The sequence below is a fragment of the Calypte anna genome, chromosome 1, assembly GCF_003957555.1.
Source record: "Calypte anna isolate BGI_N300 chromosome 1, bCalAnn1_v1.p, whole genome shotgun sequence".
Taxonomy (NCBI): Eukaryota; Metazoa; Chordata; class Aves; order Apodiformes; family Trochilidae; genus Calypte; species Calypte anna.
The window spans coordinates 54,468,079-54,489,751 of NC_044244.1; the positions used below are offsets into that span (position 1 = coordinate 54,468,079).

At 41.5% G+C, this 21,673-nt stretch overlaps 2 protein-coding genes across 3 annotated transcripts in view; one reads left to right on the forward strand and one right to left on the reverse strand.

The window, feature by feature from the left end:
* Positions 1–21,673, forward strand: part of SYN3 (synapsin III) — a 177,612-nt gene that overhangs the window by 53,565 nt on the left and 102,374 nt on the right. The gene's annotated exons all lie outside the window — the stretch shown is intronic.
* Positions 840–21,673, reverse strand: part of TIMP3 (TIMP metallopeptidase inhibitor 3) — a 35,529-nt gene continuing 14,695 nt past the window's right edge. Inside the window, exons 2-5 of the mRNA XM_008505102.2 lie at positions 9,558–9,640; positions 2,785–2,896; positions 1,975–2,096; positions 840–1,350 (exon numbers count right to left, since the gene is read on the reverse strand). Of these exons, the coding sequence (XP_008503324.1) occupies positions 1,153–1,350; positions 1,975–2,096; positions 2,785–2,896; positions 9,558–9,640 (515 nt within the window). The 3' untranslated portion in view covers positions 840–1,152. The remainder of the gene's footprint in view (positions 1,351–1,974; positions 2,097–2,784; positions 2,897–9,557; positions 9,641–21,673) is intronic.

Genomic DNA, 21,673 nt, shown 5'->3' on the forward strand with positions numbered 1-21,673 from the left:
AATATTTCTGCCTTTAAAACACAATCAAACCATTCTGTTGTTTATAATACCAAAAACAAAATTCCATGTCCTGTCAAAAATAGCTTATGTCATTAAGTGTATATACATCTTAGTTCAGCAAAACACTATTTTGGCAATAGATTTATTTTTTTTATAGTAAGAGCTCTAGTAAGTCTCCCCTTTCCCTCTTCCATGTGATCGATTGAGAGTTGGTATTTTTGCAAGTTTGGTTTAAGGAAGTCACAAGGTGGTTTTGCTGTTGAAGCTAAGCTGCAAAATTTCAGGGGCCAATGCTGCTTAAAACAGTATGGCACAGCATTTCATTTGCTCTGCTGTAGGTGGATTTACCTCCCTGAACATAGGGGATGGGGCTTTTGTTTTTTAAACAACAACAAAGATACAAAATTCTCTCTGTGTTGTTGCTTTCACACTGTGACTGAATTAGCTAGGAAAATAAGTTATCAATGCTTTTACCAGATGATGTGGTCAGACACACCAGGTGAATTCTCCCACTGTTGGAGTCACATTGCCAGTCTCTCCCATAGAGGAGGATTTCTGTTGGACGTCATTTTTTCCAGAGTTTAGGCTGGGTTTCTTTTCAGTGTGTTTCATTTGCCAATCTGATTAATGAAACCTGTTTTTCTTCAAATAGATGTGTCTAAGTATTTTCAGCACTTAGTGCATGAGGAGGGGTGAGGGGAAGCGAGCGAATAGAAGAGTACAGTGCCTAATTGGCATAGTTTTTAGATTTTTGTTTTCCTAAAAAAATAGAGATTATATTGCTACAGCTAATGATACGTGTAAGAGAGCAAGAGCTCCAATCTTTTTTTTTTTTTTTTTCCTCCCATTTTTCCCTCTGGTGTGCAAAAGTAAGCTCCCAAATGTCGTCTGATCAAAATGAGTGGTATCAAAAAATGGAAAATGTGATTACAAATTCAGTAAGGTAGCACAGATTTTTTTTTCTCCTGTTTGTTTTGTTGTTTGGTTGGTTGTTTTTTTTTTCCTTTTCTTTTTTAAGTGTTCGAAGTGCTAAAATTTGCATGAAAACAGGCACTAATTTCATTGTCATCATCATGATCTGGTAAGAGTTAGTGTCCAAAGGAAGATCAGCCACAAGTAAGGGAGAGGGGAGATAAGGAAGGGGTAGTGTGCTCAGGGATCTGTGGCATTGATTATCGTTTTATCTGGAGGTGCCCATCCTCTATACCAGCTGCAGTAACCTTCCACCCTCTGGATGCAGGCATAGTGCTTTGCTTGGTATCCTGAGTGCCCGAAGTTGGAGAGCATGTCTGTCCAAATACACTCATTCTTGGAGGTGGCAAAGCAGGGCAGATAGTAGCAGGGCCTAATCTGCAATTGTAAAGAACAATCAGGTGAGGTGACATGGAAAAACAGCATTATATAAAATGTCTTTTAACCACAGATACAGGATTTAAAATTCCACTCCCTCAAATCTTGCTTATTAACCCAAAATTCAGCCTCCGTTCAGTAAACACAGAAGCATGTTCTTATTTTCACATATACAGGTAATTCCAGAGTCAAAAGGGCTTTTCAGGTGCAGAAAAGTTGAGCTCATGTCTATGTTTTTGCAGGCCTGGGGCCATGAGCAAAAACCTTAGTGCCAGTGCCAGGCTGTGAGGTTTTAAGCACTCAAAATGTTTTCACAGGAAAAAAGCTGGACATATCTGTCCAAGCCTCCAATACGTGATTTCATTAACCTGCTAAGGATTCTGCATGGATTCTGCAAGCCTTCTCCAACCCCAGTTAACTCCAACAGTGCATTAAAAAGGCTCTGCATTTTATTTGATTTTCTCTGGTCTAAACACTAAAGTCAAGCTTTACTTCTTTTGCTGTAAAAATTGTTGTTCTGCATTTCTCACTGGCTGTTCACCAGCAAATTGGTACTCCTAGCCAGGGGAAACAGAATTCTAGGGTCTGAACATCTTACCACCACCTAATCAGAGCTGCACATACCTTGCATCCACAGCCCAGATGATAGCGATGATTGAGGCCTTTCCGCTGGGACAACGTCAGTCGGTCCCATTTCTCATACCAGTTGCACAGGCCAGTGTACACCTTCCCTTCATACACACGGCCTTTAAAACAGAGACATGGTCACACGTTAGCACTTCTCAGCTCAAATGCTTTTCTCGTTTCCTGAGATTGCTAATGACCTCAATATGTTTGGCTCCAGTCATTGCTCAGCAACTGCTTTCGTTTTATTAACTGGTTTGAGGAATCTCTGGCCAGGAGATTACAGAACTTCTGGAAGCTGGGAGTGTCGTGCCAGCTGTAAGCACCAGCAACAACATGCAGGTGAGCATTGCTGTCAAACTCCTCTCAATGACAGAGAAAAGTGAATTGACACCTTCACAAGAAACATAACCTGGCAACATCTACATCTCTGTCTTCTTGCATCCCCCCACCTCAGCAGCCTGTATTTCTCCAGCTCATTCCAAAAGGGATCTTCCATTTCTGGTGCAGCAGAGTTACAACCAGTTCCCTGTGACAGACATGCCAGCTCAGGTATGTTTTGACATCTGTGGACTGTCATACAGCATATTTGTCACAACATGGCTTAGAATAACAGATATGAGAGGAATGAGAGGGAAATCTAGAAAGTGAGATGACTCTCAGCATTAAAAAGTACTGCACACCAAAATACTGTTAGGCCATCACTTGGGAAGTTGCTTATAGAGCTGTCTACACAGCTGTCCATGTCCTTAGGAGGTATATATATAGAACAGAAGACATTTTGATTATTGTAAGTACATTATCCTTTACCTGTAATCAGATATTGGTACTTGTTGACTTCAAGCTTGACTCCACAAAGGCTCTCAGAGGCTTCTGTGTAGATGTACTGAACATGTGGCATTATCTGGAAGCCCCTGTACATCTAAAGGAAGAATAAAAATGCTTTAAGATAACTTAAGATGATAACTTTTCATTTAGATTCTTTACAATCTACATTCCTAGACTGTGGTGGCAAGCAGTGAGCTTCTGGCATTTACAAGAGTGAAGACTAATGGCACTAACAGGACTCTGAGGGAAATCTCCCCACCAAATCTGCTGGTAAAGCAGAATATCCACCTGCTACAAAGCCATCACAATTCAGCACAGGGACCACTTTTTCCCACTCACATTAGTTCCAGTGGCACTGAGTAAGCAAAGTGCCAACACTGCAAGCTCTGCCAACATCCTGAACAATTTTTTTCCCCTTATATAGCTCATAATTAGGCAGAAATTAAATTAGTTCAAGTTTGGAACTTTCTCCTTCATGTTATTTAAACAATTTCTTCCAAACCAATGTTTTTTGCTTTTAAACAATGACCCTTTTTTCCAGTGTTGCTGCTTTACGGGTTTCAGACCTTTGGCGCTTGATCCAAGTCACCAAGCCAGACACCTTCTTCTCAAACCCCTTACATAGGCAACTTCTGCTGACCTCAGCATGGATTTAGTGTTTCTCTAGCTAAATGAATGCAGAAATAGAATTCTAGCACATGTCCTAAATTTAGCCCAGAGCTGACGGGCACCATGGAGAAAAATATCATGTATACATAATACCTTTATACTCCTTCCCCTTTTTCATAATCTTTTTTACCGTTCAGTTTAATTGAAATATAAACCCACAGATACTCTGTCAGTTGGATTCAGTCAGAAATTAGCATGTGTCCCTATCTGACCTGACAGTACAACTGCAATTTAGGAAAACTCATACCCACTTGCTAGTAGCATAATGAAGTCTGTGCACAGCAATGCAACAACTGCTGCACGCCAGTAAAAAATAGCCTATTTTTGAAACATTGATGACTATTTTCCTGAAAATTCCATCTTTAAAATGTGGTTATCTTTTCAAAACATTCAGTCTCTTTTTTTCCTCACCAACTATACTAATTACCAACTTTTAAAAGTTAAAGGAAAATGTAAGAGTCAGAGAGAATCACAGTTTTATAGCATTTCCCAGACTATCCTTTTCTCTGACAGATTAACTGAGAGTAAAATCCATATTCAGTTTAACCATAAATATTTAAGTGAGGCAAAAGAAGAAAACAATAATAAATAAAGAATCCAGAGCTGTAGATCCTTGCTGCTCTGTCACCTAAGTTATGGTATTGTTCTCCAGGTAGTATTCTATTTTTTAAAGTCCTCTATTATTCCAGGGTATTTCACTGGTTCCCCACCTCCTTTAAAAACAACAAACCCTTTTCTTTCTGAAAGGGTATAAAGCCTATAAATATCTGAAGGGTGGGTGTAAGGAAGGTAGAGCCAGGCTCTTTCCAGTGGTACCCAGTGACAGGACAAGGGGCAATTGACACAAGTTAGAACATGAGAAGTTCCATCTAAACACGAGGAAAAACTTCCTTAATGAAAGGGTGACAATGCACTGGCACAGGCTGCCCAGAAAGACTGTGGAGTCCCTTTCTCTGGAGGCATTCAAAACCCACCTGGTTGTGTTCCTGTGAAATGTGCTCTAGGTGACCCTGCTCTAGCAGGGGGTTGGACTAGATGATCTCTAGAGGTTCCTTCCAACTGCAATGATTCTGTGACTGTCTGTTGATTTACTGGATTTTATGGTAGGCCCAGATACTGCACATCAAAATATAAAAACTTCTACTAATTCTGTTTATGCTGGAGACCAGGCTATCTTCTGGGCATCCATGCCAGGGTTTTTTGCTCCTTAGTTACGTTACCCCAAACAACATAATTTTATGATAGTATCACAATTCAGTAATAGCACTGCTGTGTGCAATAAAAGACATGCTCAAGGGTTTGCATTTTCGAGCATTCCCTCTACGCTCAGCAAATATGCAAGGAAAGCATTTTTTTAAATTAGTCATACTGTATCAACAAAAACTCACAGATCATGTTTGGAATATATCATTGTGTCCATACGTAAGCAAAGTCTTTCAGTGAATATAGAAAAGCTGAACCTTGCCTAATCTCTGCTTTATCCCTGCAATTTTCTTGGTATGGTCTACTCAGATTTTCCAATTATGCTCAAGATAGCTGGAGATTTAGGTTCTGGCACAAGCACCTTCTCTGTCCTTTCATGAATTATTTAGCCCTCAATAGACTTCTGCTCCTCCTCTGTAGAACAGCTCTGCCTCACTTGCAAAGGCTACTGTGAGGAAAGGCACATAGATTCAAGATCATGCATTCTTTCCTCATTCTAGTTGGTGTCACACCAAGAAGCTATGATAACAGTATCTAACCAGATAAGACTACCTAAGATAACAGCTGGGGTTTCCCAGCCTCTCCAGGCAGCACATTATCTACAGTTCAGAGATCTGTGTGCTGTGCATGTGCAGAACAAGAGATCTGTCACTCCAGGTAGTGTTGGGCTAATCAAGCAGCTGTGCTACAAGGTCTACACATGCAGAGGCACACTTTGAGTCCACTCTCCCCCTCCCTACAAAGGGCTACAAGCTAGATTAATCAGTTCTCTGAGAAAGTTCTCAGGCCCTTCCTACAGGACCCTTACAGTCAACACTCCTCCCACCTTCTGCACCATCAAGTTCAACATGACAGTCTCTGAAGTAAGTAGTGATGCTGAACTGCTGTTTGGTTTTCAAATCCTGGATCTAATTTGCTGTTCTCATTACCACCAGGGACACCACTGTCAGGGCTACTGAAGGAAGCAAGTTCAGCCTCCCAAAAAGCACTTCAGCTTACCCCTCAGTGACCTCCCGTGGATGCTAGAAATTGTCACACTAGCTGACCCAGTGCTGGGAGCAGACAGCGCCTTCCTCATCCTCTGATGACTAAAGAAAATTCAGCACAACCTTGGTTCTCAGAGGAGGGAAAAAAAAATTTGGCAAGGGGGAATCTTCTACAGATGCTCTCTTTCAAAAGGAAAAAACAATACCTTAACCATTATTTTTGGATAGACAAAATATCCTGAAAGTGCTATTAGAGCAGTCAGAAGAAAGCCAACCATAAAGCTAGGCTCTCTCCTAACTGCTACCTTTGGAGTCCTCCTGTCACCACAAAAGTGTATTTTCAGAAGCATAATGACAGGGAACAAAGTATTAGCAAGCATCACATGGTGGTGTCTGCTACTGCTGCTCTCCAGCTGTGTTAGCATTCCCTTTAGCAGCCCCCATATTGCCTCAGAAATGTACACCCAAATCCTATGGTGGTTCCTGCTACATGATAAACTTCACCTTGTGATACAATATTCCTCCCTCTCACCAGCCCATATGAGGTCACATTAGTTACCAAGGCTTGGAGTCATCTCTCCTAACCTTCAGCTACCTAATATTTAGGCACTCCATATGCATTAGACACCCTCTCCAGTCAAACATCAAGAACAGGCACCTCCAGAACAGCTCAGCCCATCCTAAAATAGCTGCCTACAACTGGTGGGCTGAATTACACTTTGGTGGTTGCTGTCTCTCTCCATTGACAATCAAGAGAGCAGAAAAGACTCAGCACCTTATTTTAGTCTGTCTAAAATTAAACTAAATTAATCCCACCCCACTTCTTTCCTCTTGGGACTATCAGGTTTCATCCCCTAGACTCATTTTACAGATTAGCAACAACCCAAGGAAAGCCTCTTTTCTCCCGACAGCCTGTGCAGAGTGCTGCCATGGTCAACCACAACTGTTTGTGAACATGGAGCAGAAATATCTTATCTCCTTGTTTCCTTTGCAGTTTCCTGAAATAGGTTTGGGCCATTCTCAGAATGCACTGTAGCATCACAGAACATTCAGGAGTTTGATCAGTGCAGTGCAGGTTACTGACACATGATCCTAAAATACTCTTCAATTATTTGAGAAAGCAGTGGGGAAAGGCAGAGGGTGCTTGAAAAAGCACAAGGCCTTTTCAGACAATCCTGAATGCTAGAAAGCCTGGTATTGTTCTGTTCTTGAGAGCTGACCTTGTGCTCCAGTTCCGGCCCTAATCTGGTTTAGTTATGACATTCAGCAACAAGTGAGAGCAAGAATCAGTCACAGCAAACTCCAGAGAACCCAGGAAAGAAATGCAAAGATTGATTGTTGTCTTTTAAGGCTTCCCCATGCTTTTCACAGGCAATTTAGTACACACTGACAGACTCAGTAGCTTGTTTATTTTTCATCTGCAGGTCCAGATGGTTTTATAGGTGGCCAAAACCACTAACATATTAGTTTTATCTTCAGAGTTGTTCCCATGCCACTGTGCAGAGCCATAGGCCTCCGAAGCTTTCTTTTCAGAAGGACAGCCAGCTTTCATTGGGATAAGCAATGGAGAAATTTGCTGAATCATTGTGAGCCCCCCTACTGCATGGAGCTGAATCCCTCTTTATACTGAAGTCTCTATGCTTAGCAAAAAGACAGACTTCAAAGAAAACTCTTGGTTTGTTTGTTTATCAAGAAGTATGTCCTCCAGACATTCCAGTTTTACTCAGCACTTTGACTGCTTAAGGTTCCTTCCTGCCAAAGGTCACAGTTAAATGTGCACTGCAACATCTCACCAGCCCACCACCTATGTAGCAGGCATAGAGGCAGTGTGACCAATGCACTAGATCCCCTTCAAAATAATTCTTGCTTTTGTTGGACATGTAGCTTCCTAATGAAATACTGTGGAACTGCCCTTGCAAAAACACAATTATTTTCTCTTGTGGTCTTGGCACCAGGATGTTACAGATTACTGCGGTAGCTGCTGTAAACATCCTGGTCTTGTGCTGCAGAATAACCCAAAAAAACCCCAAACAAATCAAAACAAACCCACAAAACAAAAAACAGAGCAGACTCGGGTGTCTCATTTAAAGACTGATATGATGGTGTCTCTTGACAGTAAAGTGGCTGCTGCTTCATTCAGCATCCTCACCTTGCCTGGGCTTATGCTCCTCCCATACTAAGAGACACAGAGGTCTTTCCTATTTGTAGAAGGGACTCTGCTTCAGGCTCCTTCACCAGAGAAGGAATGCTGAATATGGTTCCAGAGACCTCTGACACTGCAGCTCACTGGCTAACAGAGCAGGCTCCATCATTATTCAGGAGCAAGGCTAGCATCATGGTTGATTAATGGGCATCAATTCATTTTGGGGACAATTGTTATTCTAGATCACCACTGGACCTTTCTCATGGTCACATGTTAGAAAGGAAGCATCAAACTCTTGGAATAGTAGCAGGGAAAGTGGGGGTCTTGGGCAGATGAAGATGAAATCAGAGAAAGAGAAGTTGTTAAAGCCACCGCAGCATGTGGATGTTGAGAAGTTTTGTGAAGTGGGATACACTAGCTGAGGTAGAGTGACAAAGCTGGCCAAGGACAGCACAGAGTGCTGCAAGCCCGATGAAGCCAGGGACAGCCACCAGAAAGTTAAAATAAAATTTAAAAAATAAAGGTGTGGCAGCATTGTCTCACTGTTGCCAACACAGCCAGTTCCTTCCTTACAAGTTAAGCAACAAACGTATGTTTCCTTTTGAAACTTAAAGAAAAACTTCCAAGATGAAAGGAACTAGTAATCATAGCACCTCACACTGTCTTATTCAAAGTGTAAGCATTCCACCCCAGTGGCAGAGCCATGCCAGGACCAGATCTGGCTGCGTGTGCGGTTTTGCGACAGCTTCTGAAACAGGCTTTGCATCTCCTCCTCCTGGCTTTCATGCTTGGCTATAAACTGCTTTATAAAGGGAGTTACTGTTATGAGGCAGGCAAGTGACTGGTTTTTTTCTGAACCTTTACTTTGTCTAATATGTTTCAGATTTCTGCAGTCTCCGCCAAGCTTTTCCATTCCCTTTCTTTTCTTTTTTTTTTTAATTCCTTTTTTTTTTATAAGACATAAACCAGTCTTATGACTGGAATGGCACAGCCAAGAAAAACAATCTAGGGCTGAGTTTTAGCATTACATAACAAGGGATCAGTTTAAGAAAAAAACAAAAAAACAACAACAAAAAAAAAACTAGAGTCCAAAGCAGCAGGTTGAGTGCAGTCTGTACAGCAAAGAATTAGAAGAGAGCAACTAGAGAAACCAAGCAACTGGTGTAGACAACCTACTTCATTTCAGCTCACAGTCAATACTTTATAGCTCTAAGCTGATGATATGTGAAAGCTACAGTGTTTGGTTTAGCTCTCTATGAAGAGTTCACTATACAAGTTTCATTTGTTCTGTACGTGGAAAAAAAAAAAAAATCCATGATTCTAACTGGTGGTCACAAAGAATGCAGGGAAAGGAGATATAGAATACCACTCTTCCCAAGGCTAGCAGACCCCCTATCACCACCACATTTTGAATTTAATCAAAGTGCTACAGGGGAAAACTTGCATTTCCATTCTCTAACAATGTGTATGTTGAACAGAAATGGGACTCCAGTAGCTAGAGAAGCCTATCTGGCATCTTTTACTACCAGAAGTTTTAAAAATAAAGGAAGAACACAGGTATTAAGCACGGGATGCCACAAACAACCTCTTCCTGCTCCTTTCCCCTCTCCAGGCAAATTTCTACCACATTCTGGCTGACCAATACAAAAAGTCGAGGTGCTGTTATTTTAAGTATGCAAACTCTATTTGTTGTTACATATAAATTAGAATCGTTATCATATCTACAATCCCATGTGGAATGTCTGCAAAAGTACCTTCATCTGCTTGACTGTGTATCGCATCGTTCCAAATGGTCCGTCTTTCATGAGCTTCTTCCCCACAACTTTAGCTCGGATCACTGTCATGAGAGAGCAGAAACACAACAAATTGTATACAACTTCACACAACATTTAGGCTAGACCCTCCATTTCAAATAAGCCACTTAGAAAAATTATTCTGTAAAAGAAAACAAAGCTACAGGCCAACTTTCCTCTCAATTTACTCTAAATCTCATACACAAAGGCATGTAAAATGGGATGCCAAAGCAAGTATTTATTTAGAAATCCACTTTTCTGTGAAGAAGAGGCATTATTTATGTTGAGATCTCACTGAAATCTACAAAGCTGACTACAGCTAGGACCAAGCCAGGTTAAAACCTTTGCACCAAGCCACTGGGATGAAACTTGTAGCTAATGTCTTAACTCCCAACATACAAAATGATGTTCAACAAGTTTCTACTTTGAAATTGGTCTTCAGGTACCCCATGCAGCTTCTGTTTCCCAATAACCAGAAAAATAGAGTGCACTGGAATATCCTATAGCCAGACACTTGCTACAGCTGCCACCTTTCAGATACCACAGAACTCCCAACAAATGGCTACTGTGCAAAACCAGATTGTTCAGCAAACAGCAAATCTTCAGTGAAAGCTGCCAGGCCAGCCAGAAGCCATCTGGAAGACACACAAAAGGTGACCCATCAGACCACATGTACACTGCCCTTTATGGATGCCAAGGGGCAGTGTGTATGAACGCAGTATCCAGCCTGACACAGACACTATTGTACCAGAGACACAACACAGCAATGCCAACTAAGCCCAAGCTATGATAGATAAGGGTGTTGAAGTCACTCAAATGGATCTAGTGGGTTGTTTACAGTCAGTGCTTAATTTTGAGTTCTCCTGCTCATGTATTTTTGGGACAGTCCACAAAAAACTTACAAAGAGGACTGATGGAGCAGTACAAGTTCTATCAGCTCCACGGTAGAGGAGCAAAGCTTAGTGACATCATGTAGGCAACAGAAATGGCTTCATTTTTACAAAGGCTGCAAAACAGGAGATTAGAGAAGACCAAAAAATTCCATATAAATACCCAAGAACCTCCCCTCCCCACCCCCCCCTCCCCCCCCACTTTTATTGAGCACTTTTGAATAAAGCTTATGTTGGTACACAATTGCAAATAGAGCACCTCTGCTGAATACATGGCCCAATGGTTGCAGATTACTGAAATCCAGCAACTAAAATGGACCAAATGCATCATTTCCTCTAAGCCTGTGAAGGTTCTGATCATAACTCTCTGCACAGGGCAGAGGTGCTGCTTTCACAGCAATCTTTTGCAGCATTCTGTGTTTTGCTGAATGTATCATATTAATGCATCACAGAAAACCAGTCAGTAAAAAGCAGGGAGGCACGGAAGGGAGACAAAGAGGTGAAAGTGCTACTTTGCAAGCAGGAAAACTTAATGAGTTAATATTTGCATTGTAACACTATAAAAAGGCAGCAACAAAGTTGAGGGATATGTTTTGCTACACAGGCATCTCATTGCATCTTAATTTGTTTAGGTTTCAAACAGCATGCTGGAATAAATGGGGAAAAGAGGAGGCTGGAGGCTAGAGTTCTTGTGCACTGCCTAGACCAAATTAATGAAGCAAAAAGCTTGTCCCAGCTTTCTGAATAATCTGAAGAACAGATCTAAAGGAAGAGGCAGGTCTGGTTATACACACCAGGTTCCTGGAACTTATTCCATGAGGATGGTGTGAAATGAAGACAAGCTCACTCTGCTCTGATTTATATCCTGTGCTTCAGCCAGACTTGTCAAATAAATTTTAAGCTAGGTAAGACAGCCTTGCTGGCTTTGATCCAAAGGACCAACAAAACCTTCATTCACTGGATGTCAAACTTCATTCTTAATTCTTTTTTTCAAGCTTCTATTATCCAATGGCAGTAAATGCCAGTACAATTTTATTGATTCTGCTATTTAACAAGTTGTACGGACTTCAATTTACTCTCCCTTCTTCAAAATTTATTAGCTACACTGAAGCATATCCTTGAGGACTGCAAATATCTTAAAAGAATTAAGTTCTTCCATTTGTTGCCACCAAATACAACCATAAGTGAAGGTACAAAACCCAGACTGCCTAAGAGTCAATGAGAAAGAACACAATTTCTTTGAGGTTTTTTGAATTCCAGGGCACTTCACTGATGTTGGAGTCTATAGCAAAGAGTGTCAAAAGTATAGCCTTCATCTATTTGACACACTGACGTTGAAAAAACAGGTCTTTGCTCAACGCATCTCAACTTGGCAACAAAATTTTGTATCTTATTGACGATTAGAAACACACTACAAGGCAATACTGCAAAATATTAGAGCTTTCAAACAGCATAGAACACAGCATAAAAACTGACAAGCACATTCACAATTGCTGACAAAATAATTAAAAGTCCATTTTCTTCATGTACCTCAGCCTTTTAATTTCTAGTTAAGAGTAGCACAGCCACTTCAGAAAGAAACCACCTTTGATTTATGGACTAATCAACAGCTTCACCACAGGACCAAAGGTTCAAAATTAGCATCTACGCTAGCTCATAACAGCATCCCAATTTCAGCTAATGCTGCCCTTACAAGCTGGTAGAAGGATCTGTGACTGGACTAAAGTCCCTGTATTTTCAGATTATTGTTGCCCAGTACAGTTGATACAAATCAAGATAGCAAATTCACATAGTAAAAACCATGAAGTGTCTTTATGTGGGCTGGCATTTCAAGCCTTCTGTAAATGGAGTAAGCCCTCATATCTTGGAGACATTGCCTTCATCACTCAACTTTTCTAGGTACATTCCTTCCAATACCAAAAAGCTAGGAACAAACAAATCACCCTCCTGCTTCATTTTTCCCATATAAAAGAAAAGGTCAAGTTGCTAGCCAAGGAGCAGAGAATACTCCAACTTAAGTTTACACCCTTTATTTTGTGAGACGGAACTCCCACCCCCTGAGGATTAGATGTTTTGGGATAACTGGAGCAAAATGCTGGAGGGACAAGACTGCTCAGAGGTTGCTCTTGCATGGCCAGTTTGATCAACCTAAGCCTCCCTGCATGACAGCAACTTGGAATTTTGCCCAGAACCAAGGTCCAAGCTGCAGATCTGCAGCCACGCGTTTCCCAGGTACTGTCTTTGCTCTTTCAGATAGCCACTCACCAGTTACATTGCTGGACCACTCTTCACACCTGGTCAAAAGATAAAGAACATTGTTCCTAACTGAGCAAGGGTCATGCATACTTGCCAGAGGAACAGCCTGAGCAAAGTATCACAAACTTATAGTATTTCTGCTCCAAATTCAGTCTGTGTTATGGTAACGAAGCCAACTGTTTACTTCTGAGGACTCCTAATGCTTGAGCAAAATGAGGCAGAAGGTGCTGTGACTGCTCCCCTGAACTCCTTCCCTTCTCCCTGAAGCTCTATTACAGCCCTGTTATTAGTGATGGGAAACTTTATCCCACACAAGTGGTCACCAAAATAGCTGCATATTTTTAAACCACAGTTCCTTTGAAGTACTGCCTATGAAAATACTCTAAGATGAATGTTTCTCAGTACTTTGGGGTTTCAGGTCAGGTCACTTTGTGGGACTGGAGCAGTTGGCAAGGTCTCATGAGTGACTTGTAATTATTTATGAAAAGTTAAATTAGATGAGGATATAAATCTTGATAAGATAAGCATGGCAGCCACACTATGATTCAAAGAGAAGAAAACATAAGAGCTGCGTCTCAACATTTGACATGATTTTTAAAATGAACAAGAAAACAGAGAGAAAAAAACTGGATATATAAATTCTTAAAAAAAAAAATAAGAAAATAATAACCTGCTGTGTTTGAGGATTCAAGAAACACATATAACAATGTATCACAAATGGTAAGCGTATTTCTCATTTCCCTTGCCTTTTTATTTTTTCAATATGAACTAGACCAGTGCTTAGGAAAACAGAGATGGTTCAGATTTGCCACAGCTGCAAACAGGTCTGTATCACACTGGCACCTCTAGTGTGGTACAAACTGTCTGCATAATACATACAAAAACTGCATCTTTTTCCAAATGGCACTTGAATGAGGTCTTATAAAAAGCAAACTAATTAGAATGGTGAAAAAGGCTCTATATGCAATTTATTTGCCCAAATGGACACACATCTAACTCTTTGCCTTTATCCCTGGCCATTTCCTCAAAGATTCATGGGAAGAATAAGCCTAAATGTAAGACAGGGAACAGATGAGGACACTGGCTTCACAGCTGAGATAGCAGAAGGCATTCTTTTCATGAGGCAAGGAGCAGACAAATAGGCAATGACTGATGTGAGGCAAGTGGACGTGTGAGATTAAGACAAGCATTTGCCAAGCTGAGGAAACAACATGGTGAAGACTTGTAATTACCAAGTCATTTCATCCAGGCAGACACAGGCTCCCACACGTGTAGTAGCTCTTTTTCTCAACTGAAAAGCAAAGGCACCAACCCCCAAAGCCTCTATCCCTTATGTGGGCCACCCACTAGATGGCGACACTATCACAAACCTCACCTTCCCTTAAGCCGCAGGCAATGGTACCTGCTCAAGCTACCACCACAAATGCAGCTGCAGTCCCCACCTGCACCATAAGAAACTGCTGCTTCTCATGCAAGTAGTCTGGTTGTCACCCATAAAGAGTATTTCAAGTGGAGGCACACACCCTTTAGAGACCAGGATTTTCTCCAAACCCAATTCCCTTGTGGCTTATTTTTTATGAACAGTAAGAAATGTTACATTTAACGTTGTTTCAGGGATTTTTTTTTTTACAGGTGTGCAATATGAGTGTTTTTAAGTGAGAGGTTTGGCTGAGACGCATGCTCACTGAAGTAAGTGAAAGATGTAGAAGATTCATGTTCTTTACCAGTGGAGACACAGGGGACAAGTTATTTTCCTGGTCCCTTCTTTGACATCCACATAGTGGCAAAGTAAAATATACGGGGGCCAGCAGGATCACCAGGAGACTGAAGAAAGGCTCCTCCTATCCTTATGGCACTGAACACATCAGGAACTGGAGAGCAAAACCAACTCCCAGCAGGATGGTGCACTTGGAAACGCTGCCTTAACACTAGACACAGGGCATGCCACGGAGGAGGCTGCCATTTTATTCATTCAAATGAATGAATAAAATGAGAACTTTTTACCAAGCTTACTAGCAGCTCTCTCATACAGCCTGTCTCACAAAAACTCCTTGCTGTGTTGGTACATGCTGAAAGGCTCACATCATGGAGGGTTAAGGCAGCTTGTATATTTAAGACTCCTGAGCATACCTAGCACACTACTGAGGTATTAGTTTATTCTGGCATTTATTGTGGTGGTGTGTGCTAACCAGGTGTGGTCCAGGTAGGGTGTTTTTACATACAGATTTTCTAACACTGGTGCTCCTAAATACACAGAATTGCTGGGTCTGTCTTGCTCTCTCTCACGAGCTGCACTCCTTTTCCCACTCCCCCTGCCTGATCTGTTAGCAATTATTATCAGCACTCAGCCTCCCTAAAAGCAGAGGACCATAACTCCAAGTGCATTGTGTCCTTTGGACTACAAGTCTAGCCCAGTTATATGCAGCCTCTTGGGAATCTCTATTAAATTGCTTGATAGCATTAGGTTTGTATGAGAAGCAAGTGGGTGGCGCCTGCTCTGGAAGGGGGACAAGAAAACAAACTCCCATCCATTCCTCAACTTCCACAGCAAAGCAGAACGGAGGGGGAAATGTTGATGACAACTGGGGATTCATGAAAAGGGGAAAAAACAGATGTAAGCATCCAGTCTGTTTGATGATATGTCTACAATGAACATCACCTCCTTCTACTTAACCAAAATAATATTCTTTTACAAAACAGAATATAGAACTTGAAAGCTTCCTGCAAAGAAGAAAGCTGAAAAACTACAATAGAGGAGCTTTATTTTCCATTGTTCTATCACAACCTCCAGTCAAAGCCACATGAGAAAGCAAACCTCTTTTGCTTTGTCTTAGAAGAAGCCAATTCCAGCTGTGCTGCTACACAGCATAACCAGAAAACCTCATCAAGAATGAAGGAAAAAAAGTTAGTGAAGTCAGCACTTTGTTGCTGTCTGCCTTCTTCTCATACTCTTTACCAACAAACTAGATTTCATTGCTGACAATCCAAATCTTGACCTCTTGCCTTTTCAAAGCACTCTGAGAAGCACTGATGGAGAAAGAGCAGCTTGACATCAGTCAACTCCACCAGTTAAGACAGTTGCCACATAAATATGTTGGAAAGGACTTGAGCTTACCTCAGCAAGTGTGTTGGAATATTAACAATAAAAATCTCAGTAAAAAACAGGAAGGCAAGACTCCTAGACAGGTTGGATCACCTCAAGGTGATCCTTGAGGTCCCTTCTAACCTAGCATTTTATGATTCTATTATGATCTTTCCTTTCCATTTTCTAACCAGAACTGTAATATTTACTTTTAGCCTTTGTTTTACAGATAAAAAAAACAAAACAAAAAACATTCCCTGTGGCATCACAAGGCCATTTGAAGGCCACCCAAAAAAGTGGAAGGCAATTAGATGGCTTCACCCAGGCCCAACCTTTGTCTAAAACAAGTGATCACAATTGCAGTTGCTAACTATTAATCTGGTTTCCCATCCCTGAAGTCTCATGTTTGCATAACAAGCTGAACTGGTTGACTTCCAACACAGCAAAATAAGGAGTGATACAATTCTTTCATGCAAGACTACTATTCCATCAGACCTTCCATCACTTCAAATCATATAAACTCCTCTAGAAGAGCTTTACTTTGGAGAAAGTTATACCTCCCAGCAAGACCACAAACTAAAGACACCAGGTTGCATAAAACAAGCAGAACTTGTTTTCTGCTTGGTATTTCACCTTTACCTTATTAACTATATACAATTTTTTTTGATGGCAGCAGTAGTAAGCATTTTTCTCCTTCCCATATGGTGCATCTCACCCTCTGGCAGCCCAAGCTCCTTTTGAAATATATTAGAATCAGAGAGAAAGGAGAGATCTTTGTTAGGTAAGAAACTACAAATTCTCTTTAACATATTTCATTCATGTTCTGATATACAATTTGGTTGAAGACTTCTCAGCTTCCCAGCACTGCCTCTGCATCTGACTGGTATTAGCTCCCTTGGCTTTCCCATCATACACAGATGGGATGTTTGGAGGATAGAGGAAAGGATAGATAGTAGGAGGAATAAAGGAGGGTTCTAAAATGCATTTATATCCATTTACAAGTAGAATTTTCTAGACTCATGTGTAGAGGGCACATTCTGTGCCAAGGGACACTAGCTTCAGGAATGCCTTGTGATAAACACAAAGAAGCTGAAGAAACAATTTTATTTAACAATTAAAAAATCATCTATTGTTACCAGCTATTACACTCACTAAGCACAGGGAAGCCAGGTAGGCCCAAGAGATTAGCTAGAACAGGGAGAGTGTAGCTAGCTGAGTCACAAAAGTGTATACATCACTAAATCAGTCTCACACCTTTTGTCAGTAGAACATTCTAGGTTTGCCACAGATATAAGCAAGCAGAGACACCACAGACTGCATAAAGACCATGCCTACAACTTTCATAGAATCATAGAATCACAGAATCATAGAATTGGCTGGGTTGGAAGGGACCTCAGAGATCATCGAGTCCAACCCTTTTACCACCACTGCGGTTGCTAGACCATGGCACTGAGTGCCACATCCAGTCTCTTTTTAAATGTCTCCAGGGACAGAGAATCCACTACTTCCCTGGGCAGCCCATTCCAATGCTTGATCACTCTCTCCGTAAAGAAATTCTTTCTAATATCTAACCTAAACTTCCCCTGGCACAACTTAAGACCATGCCCTCTTGTCTTGTTGAAAGTCGTCTGGCAAAAGAGACCAACCCCCGCCTGGCTGCAGCCTCCTTTCAGGTAGTTGTAGACAGCGATGAGGTCTCCCCTGAGCCTCCTTTGAGAAACTTCTGGTAAAATAAAAAGAGGGACCAATGTGATTCCTGCCAAGTAGCCATTTCTCCATCTCCTTTTTGGCAGGCTTTTTTTTGCACTTAAATATTTTTAACTAGTTATGGAAAGCTAGAAAGCAAGCTGTAATCAAAAGGCATTAGGCAAGTATCAGAGTGAAGAAAGGAAAAGTGATGCAAATGCAGGGAGGGGAAGGGAGTGCCACACCAGCAGAATACAGTAGGATGGTCACCTTGCACCTCACTCCAAGGGATGTTTTCAGCAGAGTGCATTGTGCCTCATTTTGTGCCTCTAACAACTGCCAAAGAACAAACTGCTTTTAGCCAGGATTAGCAGTGTTGGAAAGATGGTTGTCAAAACCAACACACAAAAGCATTTCCAAACCCAGCATACAACAGTGGATAAAAATAACAAGCATATGACTCAAAGCTGGTCAGGCAATGAGCAGCTCAAAGCACCTTTTCCATTTTCATTTGGTGTACGTACGACTTGCACAGTAAAATTTAACTCAGTCCTCACTTCCAGATCAAGTACTTCTAGACACAACACATACAGGATGAGAGGACACAGACAAGACTCTGGTTTCTCATAGCTCTTTGCAGTTGTTCAAAGGAGCCATGGGTCTAAGCTTTCCACTGAGAGAACATGGCAAAGCTGAAGTGAGACCAATTAGGGGCAAATGGAAACCATATGCCATTTTAATGAAACAAGGCGCTGGTGTGCATGGCTTACTGCTGCAGGAGCATTTACTGCCTGAAAGGAATGTGCTTCTGGCATTGATCGTTTCCCAAGCCATCAATTGAGCAGTAACATGGAAAGCAAATTGGAGCATATGGTGAGAGATTAATTGCTTTAAGAAGTACAGTTAGGGGAGCAGCCTCTGCAGGGAGAAAGCATGTCCTTTGCCTCTGATTTAGTGATACAGTTGCAAGTGAGGCTGATCTTCCATTTCCGAAGGTGATAAACTCCAAGAATGAGTGCTAGAGTGCTAACAACAGATTGAGTGGTATTTTAACAAACCCCTACAATCACAGATACTCTGTCCTGATTCTCATGGGGCTGAGGTTTAGTCCCTTGAGGTCTTGGGCACTGCTTAAAAAAATAAAGTACTGTTGATCCTAAGCAAGGATAATATAGAGTCCTCAAATGCAATGCCTGTTGCTGCAAGTACTCAAACAACAGTGCTTTTAGGTGTACATCAAAATGGGTACACAGTGAGATCTGAGGCTGAGGAGGCCATACAGGCACATCCTTTACTCCATTTTTACTTTTTGACTCCACATCTCCCAGAAGTTTCAGTTCTTAGCCTGCCAAGCTCTAGATAAGTCATTCTAAGGGGATATGGTCATTGTTTCTGCAAGCTGTTCTGTCACAGTTTGAGATCTAGTTCTCAGAACAAACCCACTATCTTCACCAAGCAGCCACATACATCACAAGAGAAAAGGGGAAAAGATGCTCTGACCCAGCACTCAGTCATATATACAGTGAATGTCCAAGGTTGAACTTGACTAACCTAACCGTAACCCTAAGGTTAGGGTTAGGAATGTCCAGGGCTTCACATGACAGCAAGACACTTCTAGATAAACAGATACACAGCACTGGCATGCCATGGCTCCTCAGTGCTGGATTTCCTCTGTGGGACATCAGGAGTTAACACCTGTAATAAATTCATCAATGTATTTTTCAGGGAGGCAATAGAAAACTCGAGGCAAATCTGCCTTTTTATTAGTCTTCCTTAACCCACTGTGAAACCCATGAATGCACTGGGAGCTCACATCCAAATGGTCCAACAGGAGGAGGAGGAAGAAGGAGTCCTGCTAAAGAGAACATCTGAAAGCAGTTTCCTTCTGTGTATTAGAAACAGGGCAGCTCTGACAGCCCATGGAAACCTTTCAATGCAGAGAGTATCAAAAGCCACAAGGACACTGGACACTCCCTGCTTCAGCAACTTACTTCAGAGGGCTCTCCTTGCTTCAGCACCTCGCCCAGCTGGGCCTGAGGCCAGCATTCTGTGAGGAGGCTGCACTCCACTGATCACATGGTTTACATTCAATTTCGCACGTAGGAGCTAGAGAGGAAGAACTGTTTGGGAACATGTATAGATTTCAAGGGTACTGGGTGGGCCTGCAAATTCCTTCCTGCATTAGAAAACTTGCATTAAATTGACAGGCTAAGCAGCTGTCCAAGCCAAAGAGGTATACATATTTAACAAGGTCAGGTCTGTGTGCTGCTCTGCTGATCCTATTTGTGCAGGACTTAGTATTAGGCCTGCCTGACCCTGGAACTAAACCTGCATTCGGACAATTTCTCCTGTGAAAAGTCAGCACCTTTGCACACCATTCTTAAGCCACTATAAATTGTTCAGAAGCTGAAAGCCCCTGCAGACTGCTCACTCGCACTGGAGGTGTCCATGACAAAACTCTGGTTTATCATAATGACTAAGGAACTTACTATTTTTTTTTATTATATATACTTTTATATTATATATAATTTACTATTTTTATATATTACTAGACATTTTCTTCATGTCTCCTATGTAATCACAAGAATTGATACTACGTAGCTGAGCTGAGCTACATGAAGAATTTTACCCTGGACTCTGAGCACCATGTAAAGACTTAAGTGTAGCACTGGGATCCCCATTCAGTGTTCCTTAAAGCAAGTGGAAAACCTCCCCAAGTCATGAATCAGCCTCATGTTTCACAATTCCCAGTCAGACTACAGGTCAAGCTCAGGGCAAACCTCACAATGACCAATTTGCTCATCTATCCAAAATTTTCTAGGATCCCCTGTCTTAACTGTGTTCCAAAACAGTTGTGTTGATTTATCGTGGGAGTAAGGTACCAAAAAAACCCAAAAAAGACACCTCATGTCTACAAACATCTATACACAACAACTCCCCACGAGTAGCACAAATACTACAGACTGCACATCCCTCTGGCTCTGAAGACACAGGATTTTCCTTGTGCAATAACAAAGAACACTGACAGTAGAAAGGGTAGGCAGACACTTCCCATTTACCTTTGTTTTTCAAACAGTTTTCTCAAGAACACCCTGATTGTCCTTCTGACAGACTGGGCAAAGCTGTTCCACAGAAAATGCAGAGAGAGAGAAAAAGTAACAGAAGTTGTATGTCACTACTTGTATGTCCCCAGTGAAATATTAATTAAATAGGACTCAGCAAAAGTCTGTCTAAGCACAGAGAATACTACTGAATGGATGGCAGTCCCTGTCTACCACCAATTTTTGACTGTTTTTTGTACAACACTTACATAAATTCAAGGCTAACCTATACTGTTTTATTCCTTGTCAATTTTGCTAATTAGTGGGGTGCTATATGAAAATTCTCAAGTCTAACAATAGGAATCTGAAAGAGATTTATTTGAAGTGAACCTACCACTCAGCTCACCTGTGCTACTGGCATCTGAAAGCCTCATAAAGTATTCTTACTAAAAACTTTCATAAAATTTCAGCTGGGGGGGGGGGGGTAAGTCTGCTTTCTGCTAACACTTCTTAGTTGTCCTTGGAACTTCTTAATAAAAAACCCCAACAAAAAAGTCACAAGATATGGTTGGCTATCACGGCACAGTGATTGCTATTTCTGAATGCTCTAAGGCCCATTAACTGTTTTGGGAGGCAGAAGCTCTCTGGACACTGGGCTGCTGAATGTTTACATATAAGGGTAATCATTTCCAGGGTATACACCAAGCCTGACTGCTTCCTGCCTGCCTAGGCCTCCTGAGGCATTGCTGGAACAGGGACAATTAGGACAAAATAATGAAGCACCCTTCCAAGAGCCACCTTGTCAGGGATCAAGTTAAGCTCATACCTGGAACACAGGTGTAACATGTTTAAACATTGACTGGGAGGGAGCTAACACAAACACAAGGGGAAATACTTCGTCTCAGTTCGGAGGCAGCAGCACAGCCACAAACTTGTTTGTTCATTAATGCAGCAAACCCAAGGAGAACTGCCCATTGCCAAGGACTGGAGCAAGCAAACAGTATATGGAAGTGTTTTAATGGGAATTCTGAGCATTCAGAAAAGCTAACTATAAACCCCAGGGGACTAATAAACTGGAACCTCTCCCAGCTTGAGAGGTACTGTGTAATATGATCGAAATCA